Below are 14,031 nucleotides of genomic sequence, written 5' to 3' on the forward strand. Positions count from 1 at the left end.
TTTGGTACGATGGGTACTGGCTATACTATAATGAATGAAAAAAGCAAAGTCCAGTTACATTGTAGGGTGAAATTTTTGCATTTCAATATAATCAAAATAATGGAAACAGTTTACCACACCAAACCCAAATTTACCCATAAAACTAAATAAATAAATGCTCTTTTTAAATTTTCACTAACAGCAACCAAAACTGAGGGGAAAGTGGAAGAGAAGGAGAAGGCAGGAATTAGGAAGAAGAAAACAAGACAAGACTGAGTTCCCAACTTACAATTTCCTTACTCATTCTTCAACATCTTTAAGAGGTGTGGAAATAGCAATAAGGAAACTAATTAACTGCAGTGCATTTTAAAACTGATTAGGAGCCACTTTTGGGCTGACTTTCACTTTTGCCTATTTATATTTAAACCCCTTCCCTATTTCTCCAAAACTACACAATCTACTTACTATATGTACCCACATAGCAAAGACTTATAGTACAGGTGATTTAATTATGAAAGGCTTTCTAAAAGAAATAAGATTTAAACTCCAATGACCAGTTCCTAGTTTATAATTAGTATTAATGGAAATTTTGTTTGTCATAGGTAATATACTTCCAATTTGACAAATTCCAATTTAAGAGTACTCTCCTGGTACCCTGATAGATGTTCAGTTAGATGCAGCCCTTCCCCAAAAGAGCAAGTAAGTTTTCTAGGGCTGTCTCTTAATTTTTTGCCCTAAGTATAGAAAGTTCACAGTAGATTAGTAGCACCTAAGGTATAACAGCCAAAGTTAAACATGTGTACCAAAGGAAAAGAAACTTTAACACATAGAAGAAAACCATATAGGCTAGGGAAAAAATAAGAGCCACTGGATAAAAAGTCAATATGACACTGTATTTTATATAACATTTTAGAGTTTCAAAGGAATTTCACATACATCTCATGTACTTGTCAATGTAATGCAGGAAGTTAGGTCAAGCACAGGCTACAGATAATGAAACCAGGGTTCAGTAATTGAAACTAAGTTACATGGCTAAAACGGAACCACTTTAGACTGATTTTCTATTGACAGTCTGGATTCCCAATTCTTTACAATGGGCAGGTAACAAACTGTGACCTGGACTTCCATCGAAATCTACTTCATTATCAACTTTCTTTATACTGAATATATTCTTTAAGATTACTAAAAGTAAAGACAGGCAATGTAAGGTAAAAACAGAAATTAACAAAAATTAATTTGTTACTATGTAGCTTCACATTACAAACTCATCAGAAGCACCAATGGTATTAAATCTGTAAGAATGACTGAATTGAAAATATGGGGAGAGGAGACGGATGTCCGGGAAGGTTGTCTTAAATTGAGTTCTATACTGCAGAAGATTATGTAAATAGCCCCCTCCCCCATGAATATGGAAAGCTACTCTAACTTATTAGAAAATCCACTATGTGACACTGTAGAAATGAACTAAACAAACTGAGAAAATGCCACTTTAGAATGCTGAATATGAAACTTCTGATAAAGAAACAAGTAACTCCTTCAAACAAAATTTTAAAACTAAAGAAACAGCTCTGTTTATAATAAAGAGAAGCCAATTGCTGGAGCTGTACATTATTTTTCATACTTCTTAAATATAATATTTTTATAGAAAAAAACATTTCCCTGTTACATTCTGAGACATCACTTTTTAGGAGATACAGACATAAGATTGCCTTTAATGAGGACATTTTTTCGAAAGTCAATGGGAAATGTATTTTCTCTAGGCTTAGAGCCAAGATTTCAGAGACATGTATATTCTACAAAATGTCCCACATCCATTTATAAACACAATTCATAAAGTAAAAGTGAATTACCTGGAAATAGAAGTCTAATATACCAACCATGTCTGTGCCTTCTGGAAAACACTGAAAAAACAGAAAGGCAATTAAAAACAAAGAAAAAAAATGCACACAAGTAAAAGATACACAGATATTAAATTTAAAATATATACACATTTCATTCTGAGAACAAAATAGCACACAACCTATAAAAGGATGCAAACATGAAATAATGAAGAGCAACAAATCAAAATCATACCACATATAGATTTCTAGATACTAGTTTAACTGACAATGATAAACTGATTTATAATTCATGAACCCAGTTACTAGACCAGCCAGTTAAAATTTAAAAATTAACTGTAATCATCAATAGTCAAGCGTTATACTTCGGAAAAATGGGCCAATCCTTAAGCAAAATTTGCATTAATATTCTAGTCAAATATTTGAATACTGCCAAATATAAACTGCTTGAATAATATTAACATTTGGATAGTATTAACTCAAGTGTGTTTTGCAAAAACTTCTGCACCTTAGTCATAGGTAGGTGCTTAAAAGCTATTGTTGAGTTTTTAGCATATATCTTCATGTATTTTAATAAAATTTTTTATTTAATAAAGTAATTCAAAATAGAAACAAAATTTAAAAACCTTTTTTTCTTTTAAGTAATATCCTATTGCAAAATTTCGATCTCCACTTTCTCTTTCCGACTGAAACCTAGAAGAAAAAAAACATTTGCTGTATTTATTTACTTTCAGTAAAAGCATGATTGTTCTGTAGATTAATTTGTATAGCGAAGTGCAGTATAAAGAACACTGACCTAAGAGTCAAGGCTGCTGGGTTCTAGTCCCAATTCTGTCAACAGGTTAGCTATGTGGCCTTGGGCAAGTCATTTAAGCAACAATTCTTTCTGCCTTAATTTTCTTAGCTGTAAAAGGACTGAAATGAACTAAGCCACTTATAGTCTTCATATTTTGTGAATAAAGAAGCTGATTTTTAAAGTATCAAATATTCAACTATTAAAATTTACTATTAATTAGACTCTTCTGGCTCCCCTAAAAGTACACTAAATAGTCAATTCCATCTGAGGGAATCTATGGAAATTTCATTGAGAGAGAGACATATGAAATGGGCCTTACAGCATTTGCTGGATTAACAAATTTCTGGAGGAAGCCTAGGTGGTGGCAAATATGTAGCATGAACAAAGTTATAAAAGACAGGACTCCATTGAAGAATGGCAAATATGCTGATGTATCTGGAAAACAGTTTCACCAGAGAAGAGTGGAGAAATACCAAACCAACAAAGGAGACTAGGACCAAATTATCACAACTGATAAATGCTAAAAATGTAATGGCTCCTGACTGCCTACAAAATGAAAGCTTGAAGGCTTTCAAACATTACTTTATCAAATCTACATTTTAGAAGGATAACTCTGACATCAGTTTGGGAAAAGGGGAAAAAGAAAGGATGAATGATATTATTAGGAGACTACTGTAATGAGAGCTACAGGAAGCTTTAACTTAGGTAGTGACGATAGGAATGGAAGGAGAGGTATGATCAAACATGAGACCATTTGGGCAAGTCTTCTGACCTAATGGGAAAGAGGAGACAGGGTAAAGTCTGGTACAAAGCCTAGATTTCTAACACAGTCTACAGAAAGGATGGCAATATCAACTGACATGGGGATCCCTAGAGAAAAAAGCAGTTTGGGAAGGAAAAGAATGAGTTTTGACAGATTTTATTTGTGGTACATTTGAGAGCTCAACCTATAAGAGTTCAGAAGGCTGCTGCTAAAATAGGAACTGTGTGTGCCACTATTATTCATCAAGGGTGGACAGCTCCTTCTAACTGCACATTTTAATATTTCCATGGTCAGAAAATTTTAGATATGGAAAAGTTCTTGGAAATGAACTTGTCAACTTGTCATGCTTTTAAAAAGAAATCAATATATTCATCAATGATCACACTGCCTAGCACATAGTTCTGTTCATCAAACACTGTATCAAGTAGTTAGTATCCACTAGATAACAGGAATACAGAAATGAATTGGAAGCCACTCTATCCAGGTCTTAAGGAGGTCAAAGTCTAATGGCGATGACGAGGCAAAAAGAGACACAGAATCATCGAATAAGTTCAATAAAATACAGTAATATGAGAGCACAGAAGAAAGGTGAGATGAGATTCATAAAAAACCTTCTGGAAAAGATCCTTAAGTTGGTGAATAAAAGCTGGTAAGGAAGCCAACGTGAAACACGAACGTCACCTAGTTAGTTTTCGTGCCAAAACTGCTTAAGCTTTATCTAATCACAAGGAAACAATCAGACCTATTCAAAACGGGGAATGTCTACTACAGCCCATGGGCCACATATGGCCCATGCTTTTATAAAGTTTTTTGGAACAGCAGCCTCATAGTGTTTATTGCTTGCTTTCCTACTGAAAGAGTAAAACTGTGTAGTTGTGAAAGAGACCATATAGCTCACAAGTACAAAATATTTACTATCTGGTCCTTCACAGAAAAGTTAATTCCTGTTCTATAAGACAAACAGTTGGAACTCTTCAAAAAAAAAGCCACTTAATATAATTTTAAAAAGGCTCTAGGGTAGGGGTGCTGTTTTATTTAAAAAAGACAAGAAAGACATAACAAAAGTTACGCATGACATTGATTTGTTCCTGAAAAAATTAAGGCCGTAAAAGACATTTACAGGACAGTTGAGGGTATTTATATATTGATTAATATCATGGTATTTTAAATTAATATTAATGTTCTTAATAAATGTGTTGCTACCATTGTGGTTATAAAGGAGAATGTCCTTATTCTTAGGATGCACATGCTGAGTTACTTAAGGGTGAAGTAGCATGAGGTCTACAACTTAATTTTAAACAGTTCTGGAAAAAAAAAACCACCCCACCCCACATATACGTGTATTTATACATATGTACATGTATGTGTTATGTAGAGATACACACTTATTTTAAACTGTCCATCAAAAGAGAGAGAGAGGCTGAGAAAAAGCAAATGAGACAAAATATAAATCAGAAAACATAAGTGCAAGATATCCAGATTTTCATATTTTATTCTATCAACTTTTCTGTAGATTTGCAAATTTCAAAATAAAACGTCGAGGTAAGAACCAAGTTAGTCAGGCACAGAGAGATTACGAGAGGTAAGATAAGTATTATAGGCAAAGAGAAAACTGAGAAAGTGCCAGTCACTTTAGGTAAACTTAGGGTTTCTTCTAATTCTATGATTTCCCACAAGAAGTTTATCAAAACGAGTTAATATTTTAAATGTCCCCCCCCCCAGGTAATTCAGAAATCATATATTTCTCTCTAATGATCAAATTTTAAGTAATTATTTACTCACTGAAGTACTCTTATATATACATGGAGTCACAAAACAGCATTTAAAATAAAATTCTATAATCTGGATTTTTAAAATTAATTTCAAGAGATCTGACCTATCATAAAAACCTAAATCATAAATCAAACTCACGTTGCATTACTGAATCCAACATATTCATTACCAGCCATCTTATTCAAAAACTGCATTACCTATAAACCAAAAATTAGAAAGTATTAGTTATCAAAAAGCAAATATAAAGAATGCAGCATGAAAACTGAATTCTATATTGTACTTACATAGTCAAATTTTTCAGCATTATTCACTCCTTGCTGCAAAGAAATGAAACATAGATATGTTAACATAGGGCCCCACCCCAGTTAAGTTTTAAGTGAATATAATATCAAAATTTCAAACTGCTATCATTATAATTAATATACTGCACATTAGTACTTTCAAATCTAGGAAATACTTCTAAGGTAATTTAACATTTATATAAGTTTTTTTTTACATGTTCTTACATTAACACCCATATGTTGAGAATAAATCTGAATTACAAAGGGAATGCTTTATTTTAAGTATAAGTTTTCCCAACCCAAAGTTACAGAATTTTAAATACAAGCTCCTCAAATCCCCTTATCTTTCGTAACACCACATAATCTGCTAGAGTATATTTTAATTTCACATTAAAAAAAACTTAAAATAAAGTTTTACCCTTAGCAAAGAATTAAATATATATAAATTATGGTTTTCAATTAAGAATGATCTACTTATATTTCTAAAATAACCTTAAACCAGTATTAGAGTTAGAAAATGAGTTATGTTGCAAAACTAATCTTTTACAATTCTAGTGTATTTAAACATTCTGGATACATTTCACTAATGTAGAGAAAGCTCTACCTTTAATATCTCACTACAATAGTTGAACTAAAAAAGTTATATTTCATAGTCTAAAAAATTAGCTACATTTGTATTTAGCATTATTATGCCAATTCAGAGTATGGAAGATGTATTGTTTCATCACTTCTATTTCTGAACATGTTAGCTACTGCAAATGTCAATAGGAAAAACCTATGTAACGTAGATCAGTTCAAGTAGCCAAATGGTTTCATTTTACCTCGGCGAAGTTTACAAAGCAGTAAGTTGTAGATCTGAAATCAAACGTATTAATTGGTGATATGCACCCAAAAGAAACAATACATCTCTAATTTTTAAAACAAGTTTAAAATGAAGTAATTTGACAACTAAAATTTTAAAAACGAAAAATTTTAACTTAACCCTCAAAAAACCCAAAACAATACACTGTAAAATTTTATTATTGGGGGGAGGGTGGGGTAGGGACTTGTACCAGAGTATTATTTAATTGAATAAAGCCAGGTTCATTCTCCACTTTACAAGTGGATTAGGATGTGGCTGATAATCTGTGAAACCTTGCAAATCAACTTATTAGAGAAAGAATGTGCAATCACATACACAATCAGTAGCTGGAAAGAACACCACACTATTTCATCAAAATCAGCATTAACAAAGTTTAAACAAGTTAAGGATAATTTAGCTACAGCCATGTTGTAATCACTATGTATTTTCTCTAAAGCATCCTTTGACATATTTTAAGTTTTCTTTCTTTATAATACACCAGAAATCAAAATGTAGAAATGTAACTCCAAAGCTGTTCAATGAAAAATAATTAAAAGAAGAAATTACCAACTTCATTGAACTGTTGCAGTTGTCAAAATATTCCATAGATCCTAATGCTGTAAAATATGTAACAACATTTAAACCACAAAAACCTTTTTAACCTTTGAAAAAACACAAAAAACAACTCTTTTGGAAAAGGATGTCAGCATTTGCATTGGGATGTTACATGGATAATTACTGGTTATACAATTAATCAATGTAAAATAAACAAGTTATATTTGAATTTTCATTCTCCAACCTAAACTGTACCCTACAAAACTAACACAAATTTTCTTTGTTTAGCTGTCATGTTTAATTTTTAAAAAACCAAAAACTGTCTCAATTCTTGACTATGGTCACATTCTTGGTCTACTTTGCAGCTAAGTAAATTAAAGTACAATTAGGGTTTATTTCTATGCTATTTTTCAGAAATAACTGATGTTTATCAAGGTCTATCATTATATATTATTTTGGGTAAGCTACCTGAAATGTCCTGGCAGATAATGTAAATAAGCAAAATCAAATATCTGAGTGACTCTGTTGACTCAAGAAAGTCTCCACTCAAAACTTCCCAATTTAAATGTAAAAGTACTTGATTAATGTTTCTTATTATCTACCTAGAAAGAACATTTAAGTCCATAAAACAGATTTCCCCTGTAATCGCTTGGAAAGATTTCATGTACCCCAGGGATATGTGGAATCTAGTAATTGTTAAGATGTCATGTCATTTTAATTTTGAAAAATCTACAGTATAAAGTTTATTTGCAAAAATGTTAGAAAAAAACACACATACACACACCAAATAACCTAGAGTAAATCCCCCCAACCCCCACACCGCCCTTCCAAAGCAAAAACGCAAACTGTAAAAAAAAAAAAAAAAGAAAGAAAGAAAAAAGAAAAAAAAGGAAAGAAAATCATCATTTCTTCAGCAGTGGGCTGCAGAGGGGTAAAGGAACAGATGTTATGAAAACTGAAGCCAGGAATAGGTAGATGGGGGCTGGTTATACTACTGTTTATTTTGTGTATTTTGAAATTTTTCATACAAAGTTAAAGGAAAAATGTTTATTTGCTAATAATTCTCTACAATAATTACAAAACTGTTCCTTTAGAATATTTTCTTTTTTGAAACAGTAATTGATTTTTAATTAGTTCATGTATCAGTGGATATATTCTACTGTTAGAATAAGAAGTTTAATCTCTTACTATTTTAAATTTTTACAGATGTACAAGTTGAGAAATCTTGCCGACAATAGATGAGTAGAGGGAAATAGGAAAGGTTTTGATATAGCAATGCACTCAATCCTTTACACATTTATCTCATTACACACAAAGGTCACATAGTAAAATATATTCTCAAAAATTACACTTAATGCTCTTATTAACTAACAACTTGATCAGATCCTCTTTCCATTTTGTTGAAACCAAAAAATTGGAAACAACCTGGTATATAAGATTTGTTTCCAGTCATTACAGTGATTATAGTGATTTACATCCTCAATACCATGACTACAATATTTCAAAATGGTCTCTTCTGATGGTGCCCAAGATGTTTTTACAACTTGAAGCTGGGACACGAGAAATATGCCTTTTGGAAAATGGGAAGAAACCTGGACCAAAGCAGGTTAATTTTAAGAAAGGCATATACGGAAAGAGATTTGGAAACTGATAGTCTTAAAACTATCAATGCCCCTTTATCTCTGGGAAAAATATTCCCATGCCCAGGGATATGTTTATTTCAGTTTTAACTCACTGCATAAGCATTATTATATATCATGTTATTTCAATCTTAAAATTACAGTAATTTATATTAAGTACAGTAGGAAAACTTAAAAAAGATAAACTGGACAAAATACAGTTACCAAAATTTCTACTCTATTTACCACATAACTTTTAAAAAAGCAAACCATGTGGTTTGTTTGAAAAGCTTAGTAATCAGACCTTAAGATTAGAAACTTATACAAATTTATTTTTCTATAAACATACTTATCAAGTTAAAAATTTACATTCCTTTGAGGAAAACTTTTATGAATGAAAATTTGATAAAACAATGAGTTTTACCATTGGCTACTAAAAGAATAAGTATATTGGAGTAGTTTTATAACCTGTTTATACAATACACTCATGAACTGAATCATGTATTATACATCACAACAAAGGTGAAAATATCGCTATTAACAGGGACGTGTGCCAATAAATTTAATATTAATATGACTCATATAAAGTCAATGCATTAATCAGTTATTTTGTAAGTAAATCACTTGATTGCATTCATAAAGTACAGAGGTATAGAAGCCAACTGAAAATCAGAAATCATAAAGGAAAAAGGTATAGACAAAAGGGGCAAAAACAGGTAACTAAAAATGATTTCATAAAATACTTGTTGGTTTAATCTCGTCAAAGAAAATGCTTTAAAGCTAAACAGTAAGTGGAGGATTAATATAAGTATTATGGGTAAAAAATAACGTTCTAAATCTAGTATTTTCATAGATTAACCCTAAAAATAAAGTAACAGAAAAGTGAATTCTGTTGACAATTTACCTGCCTTTTATTTAAGTAAAAAAAAAAAACCCCTCAAGCACATCAACTGATATAAACATGAAGTAAATAAGCCAATATAATCCTTTCTTATGAATGTTACCAAGTTAAAGGCATCATCCACTGCTCCCCAGAGCCATGAATTGCCTTAAAAATGTGGCGTATAAGTAAGTATAACAGGTGATTGCTAACAGGACCAAACTGAGCATTACATACATATTAACTAAATTTGTCTTGATTTTTTAATGGAGCGTGATTAAATAATTTGTTTAAAAAGAGAGGAAAAAATACTTTAAACTCAAAAATTATTTTTAAAAAATCAAGTTCTTCAAATGACAAAAACCCAGAAACTACCACTAAAGTAAAGAGAGGCACAAACATAGAAGACAATGTGACTTACTCTTTATCTTTAAAATTAAAGTGTGACAATTATGTTGTCCTTGTTTTCCCACCCTAGCCCTCAAGTTATTATAAGATCTTAACTTTTAAACTGAAACTAGGTGAGATTAAAAAATTATGTAAGGATACTGCTATTTCCTCCAGAATAACTGTGCTCCTTTCAAATTTATTTTTACTTTCCTTTAAATTGAGCAACCACATTATCATCATCAAGTAAAACAAACTGCATCAAAAAGCATTCCTTTAAGTTTAGCAGCTTACCACAGAGAGAGGAAGTATAACACCTTCATGGTTTTTTTAATTATGTGCATTTTAAGTACAAAAATGACATTTGTTTTTATGAAGGTATTTACCTATATAGCTTTAAAATTTTAAATATTGGAGTTTTCCTACAAGTTTAGAATTTATGCAACAGGTTCCTTCTGTTCAAATTCTCCTTTTTTCCACAATCTGCTAATCCTTTTGAACATTTGCTCTGCCTCTTCCCCCATTTCCTGAGGATCACCACCAATCCTACAAGGAAAAAATATCAATACTACAAAATTATGAAATAAAGAGTCTTACTAAAGACTCTACTAATTTTCGGGGGGGGAGGGGCGAGGAGGGGGAATAACATGAGGAGAATGTTTTAATAGCACCATAATAAAGTCTTGAATTTTGAAAGAAAAAAATAGCCTTAGGGTCATCAGCTAAAAGTTAAAAAACAATTCACATCTAGTGTACTCAAAGTACAAGCTCCTTGAGAAGAAGTCTAGTTCCTTACAGATAGCAAGCACTGACAAATGTCCAAAGAATGACTATATACATTCACTGAAAATCAGATTGACTTTTAATCCAATAACTGGTATCTCTTGTGTAAGTTAAATTAGGAAAATAAAACTTCTGCCTTTTGGACATTATAACTATGCTAGGTAAAGACAAAGATGTCATCAAGAGAAATAGCAAACATCTACATTAAAGAGGGCAGAATGAATCTGAATGAATGGGAAACAAAAAATTGGGAGACTTAGCTCAAGCCCAGTTCTACTGCCATTAGAACCTATCCAGTCTGTTTCCTCATCTTATCTATTTATAGAGTAAGAGGACTGAGCTTGGAAACCCCTTCAGCTATGGTTTTATTACTTCAATTTCAACTACCAATTCATAAATATGTGATCATACAATCTGCAGAGATCACAGATAGGTACTTATAAAAGTTTTGAATTCTTTTTTAAAAAGAGTCCAACAAAAGTATTACATTCTGGGACAGTTTTACACATAGGTATGTCAAGCTTAACCCTCCAAGATTTAGATGAACTTCATTAAAAAAAAAAAACAAAAAACAAAACCCAAATCAAAACCACCCCCCCCCAAATTTGCAAAACACCCTCTAAAAATAAAACAAAAAAATTCAAAGAAAGTTACCTTAAATATGAACCATACCTCAAAGCCTCATTTCCAACTTTGTCAGTAAATTTACAATTTTTCTAAATTTAAAATCACTGATTGAGATGACTCAGTTAAATGTTTGCACAGTTGGATACAACCACACTTATGCTGTGTATGTGTGTTTTTTTTAATGTTTCTAAGTACTCACATTAACGTGGCTCAATGTATAGTTATGGCTTGTGACTAAACATGGCGAGTGAGACTAATGAAGTAATGATGTGATATAACCAGACATGCATTTCCCACATGCAGCATTTCAGTGTAGTATGTTAAGCCCATGAATCATTAAACAAAGATGTTTAACTGCATGCAGTTAAGCAAGACTTCTATTAATCATTTACATATGCCCTTTCCTGAAAATACTATTGGTGTGCTATGTTAATCTTTCTCCAGTGTAAGGATTCTTAAACTGAGATCCATAGGTCAGCTTCAAAGGGTCTGTGAACTCCCTACAGTTTATATAAAATCATGGCATGTGAACATTTTTTCTGGGAAGACCTAAAAAAGGTTCAGAACCACTCTAGTGGCTTTCTCATCAAGCACTAATACATTTTATTATCATAACTTTCCTTATCTCTAAGTTACTTGTTCGAATCTGAACAGTTATTAATGAGACTTTTCTTTCATCGCAGTATTTACTGAATTTCACTGTAAGGGCTCATTTACTGGTGTATACCCCACATTATACTATAAGCTAGATGAAGGCATGACTATGCCTGGTACATATTCATATTTTAATTTTCTGTAATAAAGTAGTTTCTTTACCTCAAACTGACAACTCTTCTCTTATGTAAAACAGTGACAAATAACTACATGTTATTATAATGGGCAAACTGAAAATTTTCACAGCCTAAAATTAGTTACATTAAAAAATAATATTTGGCTATAATAGCTACATCACTGGAGTTACAAGGATTAATTGGGCCAGTGCTTAAGAAGCATTTGCTCTAAAATAACAACATACATATTCTTAAGATAATACTCTTCTATTTTAAAGGCTTTTTCTCATGAACAATAAAAAAAATCTGTGAAAGTTAAGAGGATTTCTTGCATACAAGTTAGATACATTTTCATTAATTGGGCCAAGGGTATAATTTATATTCAAACATTCTTTGTGTAAACAGGTTATTCCATCCTCAGAAATGCATCTACAAAGTCATATAGTTATGTTTTCTTCAGGCACGAAATAGATATGCACAGATTTACTGAAGAAAGTATGTAAATGTTCCAAACACAAATGAAATCAATTGAATACAAACGAAACTTAAAATTAGAAATTAAAAATCTAAGTAGTATTACAGAATAGAACCATTTTCAAATACTTATTTCAATACAACATTAGTGTTTCCAATTATTAAGGCAAACTAGACACTTAACAAGCTAAGAAACAAAACAATGTAAACCAAAGAGTAGGAAAAATAACTTAATACTTGGAATAAGCCTTATTTTAGTTATTACATGATTCAATTAAAACAAATGAAACAAGTTCAAATTAAAATTGTGATTACAGCTCATGAAAGTATGAAGGACTTGAGAATAGTCAAGGGTAAATGTACTTTGTCTTAACACAAAGTACCAGAACATTTGTCCCTACATATGCTGAGGACAAACATCAAACAGTAACATGCTGTTACTTCTGTTTACATCTGTTCATTCTAGAAGAGCCAAAAAGAAGAGAAAGAAAAAAATATTAAAACTTTAAGAAGAAAAACTTCTGTGACTACTGTTCAGCAGAGACTTCTTTTTGAATTTTTGCCAGATCTTCAGGTCAAGAGTAACTGTTGAAATTTATAATGAGTCATCTGTTTTTAATTCTGCCCTTGAAATTACATCATTTATTCTGAAATAAATAAAAATCCTAACCTTATATCATACCATTAATTTAACACCAAAAGAAAACTCTTCACAGTTCTATGTAAATAAGATTCATCTTTATGCCTTAGTATTTAAAATTTTTACTACATTAAAAGGAAATGTCAACATTTTACCTTTATTAATGAAGTCACAACAATTGCTCCAGCATTTACCATAGGATTGTGTGGTTTATCTGAAAATATAAAAGCAATAGCATTACTGTGAGTACCTGATATCACTTTCTGTGATGCACAGGTACTTACCCATGAACATACATACATCTATTTTCTTTATGTAAGCCCCTGTTACAGTGCTTTTTGGGGGTGGAGGGTGGAGAGTGGAGGAGTGCATTTAAGTCACTACATACAAACCAGTAATACACTTCTAGGAAGCTGCTATAATTATAAGGCAAACAAAGATTCAGGTACAGAAAGACAGTGAATAGTGGTGTAAGAGCACATCCAAATTTCCTAACCCTGCCATTTACCAGCTATTTGACCCTGGGCAACTAACTGAACTGTGCCTCACTGTGCCTCAATTTTCCCATCTGTAAACTGGGAATATAACAGCTCCAGTACCTCAGCAATGCATAATACTTGAACAAAATAAAAAATATGAAATGCTCTGGCACATCACTAAGCAATCAAATAATATTACTGTTAAAAATCACCTTGGAAAAAGCATATCTAGTGTGGACTCAATTTTCCTTTTTTAAAGTATTTTTGTGTTTATGTATATACATACGCAGAAAAAGAAAACACAAACACTAACAAGTGATACACATAGGATAAAAAGATTACAGGGTATTTAAGTTATATTCAGCATGTTTTCTATATTTCCTGACAATAAGGATGTATTTCTTGTATAGTTACAAAATTACATAAAATTTAAGTTCATCCAAAATCCTACCTCTTCTCCTAATTCTTACAACAAACAGAACTTCAAATCTCAGCTGATTATACTGTCATTCATTGCACGGCACAAATACCAAACGCAAAACTCTT

The 14,031-nt window shown here is 31.6% G+C and overlaps 1 protein-coding gene across 7 annotated transcripts in view; it reads right to left on the reverse strand.

Annotated features, from left to right (window-relative positions):
* Positions 1–14,031, reverse strand: part of GLS (glutaminase) — an 80,499-nt gene that overhangs the window by 39,435 nt on the left and 27,033 nt on the right. For 6 of the 7 annotated variants that reach the window (XR_009055193.1, XM_057746713.1, XM_057746712.1 and 3 more), the window contains exons 7-11: positions 13,162–13,220; positions 5,434–5,466; positions 5,288–5,346; positions 2,444–2,510; positions 1,830–1,880 (exon numbers count right to left, since the gene is read on the reverse strand). Coding sequence is in view for 6 of the 7 variants with exons in the window: in XM_057746713.1 (XP_057602696.1) it covers positions 1,830–1,880; positions 2,444–2,510; positions 5,288–5,346; positions 5,434–5,466; positions 13,162–13,220 (269 nt within the window). In the remaining variant the exon portion in view is untranslated. Of the gene's footprint in view, positions 1–1,829; positions 1,881–2,443; positions 2,511–5,287; positions 5,347–5,433; positions 5,467–6,251; positions 12,815–13,161; positions 13,221–14,031 lie in introns of those variants that run through there. The other variant, XM_057746717.1, reaches the window with a different exon arrangement.

Source organism: Hippopotamus amphibius, chromosome 8 (genome assembly GCF_030028045.1).
Source record: "Hippopotamus amphibius kiboko isolate mHipAmp2 chromosome 8, mHipAmp2.hap2, whole genome shotgun sequence".
Classification (NCBI taxonomy): Eukaryota; Metazoa; Chordata; class Mammalia; order Artiodactyla; family Hippopotamidae; genus Hippopotamus; species Hippopotamus amphibius.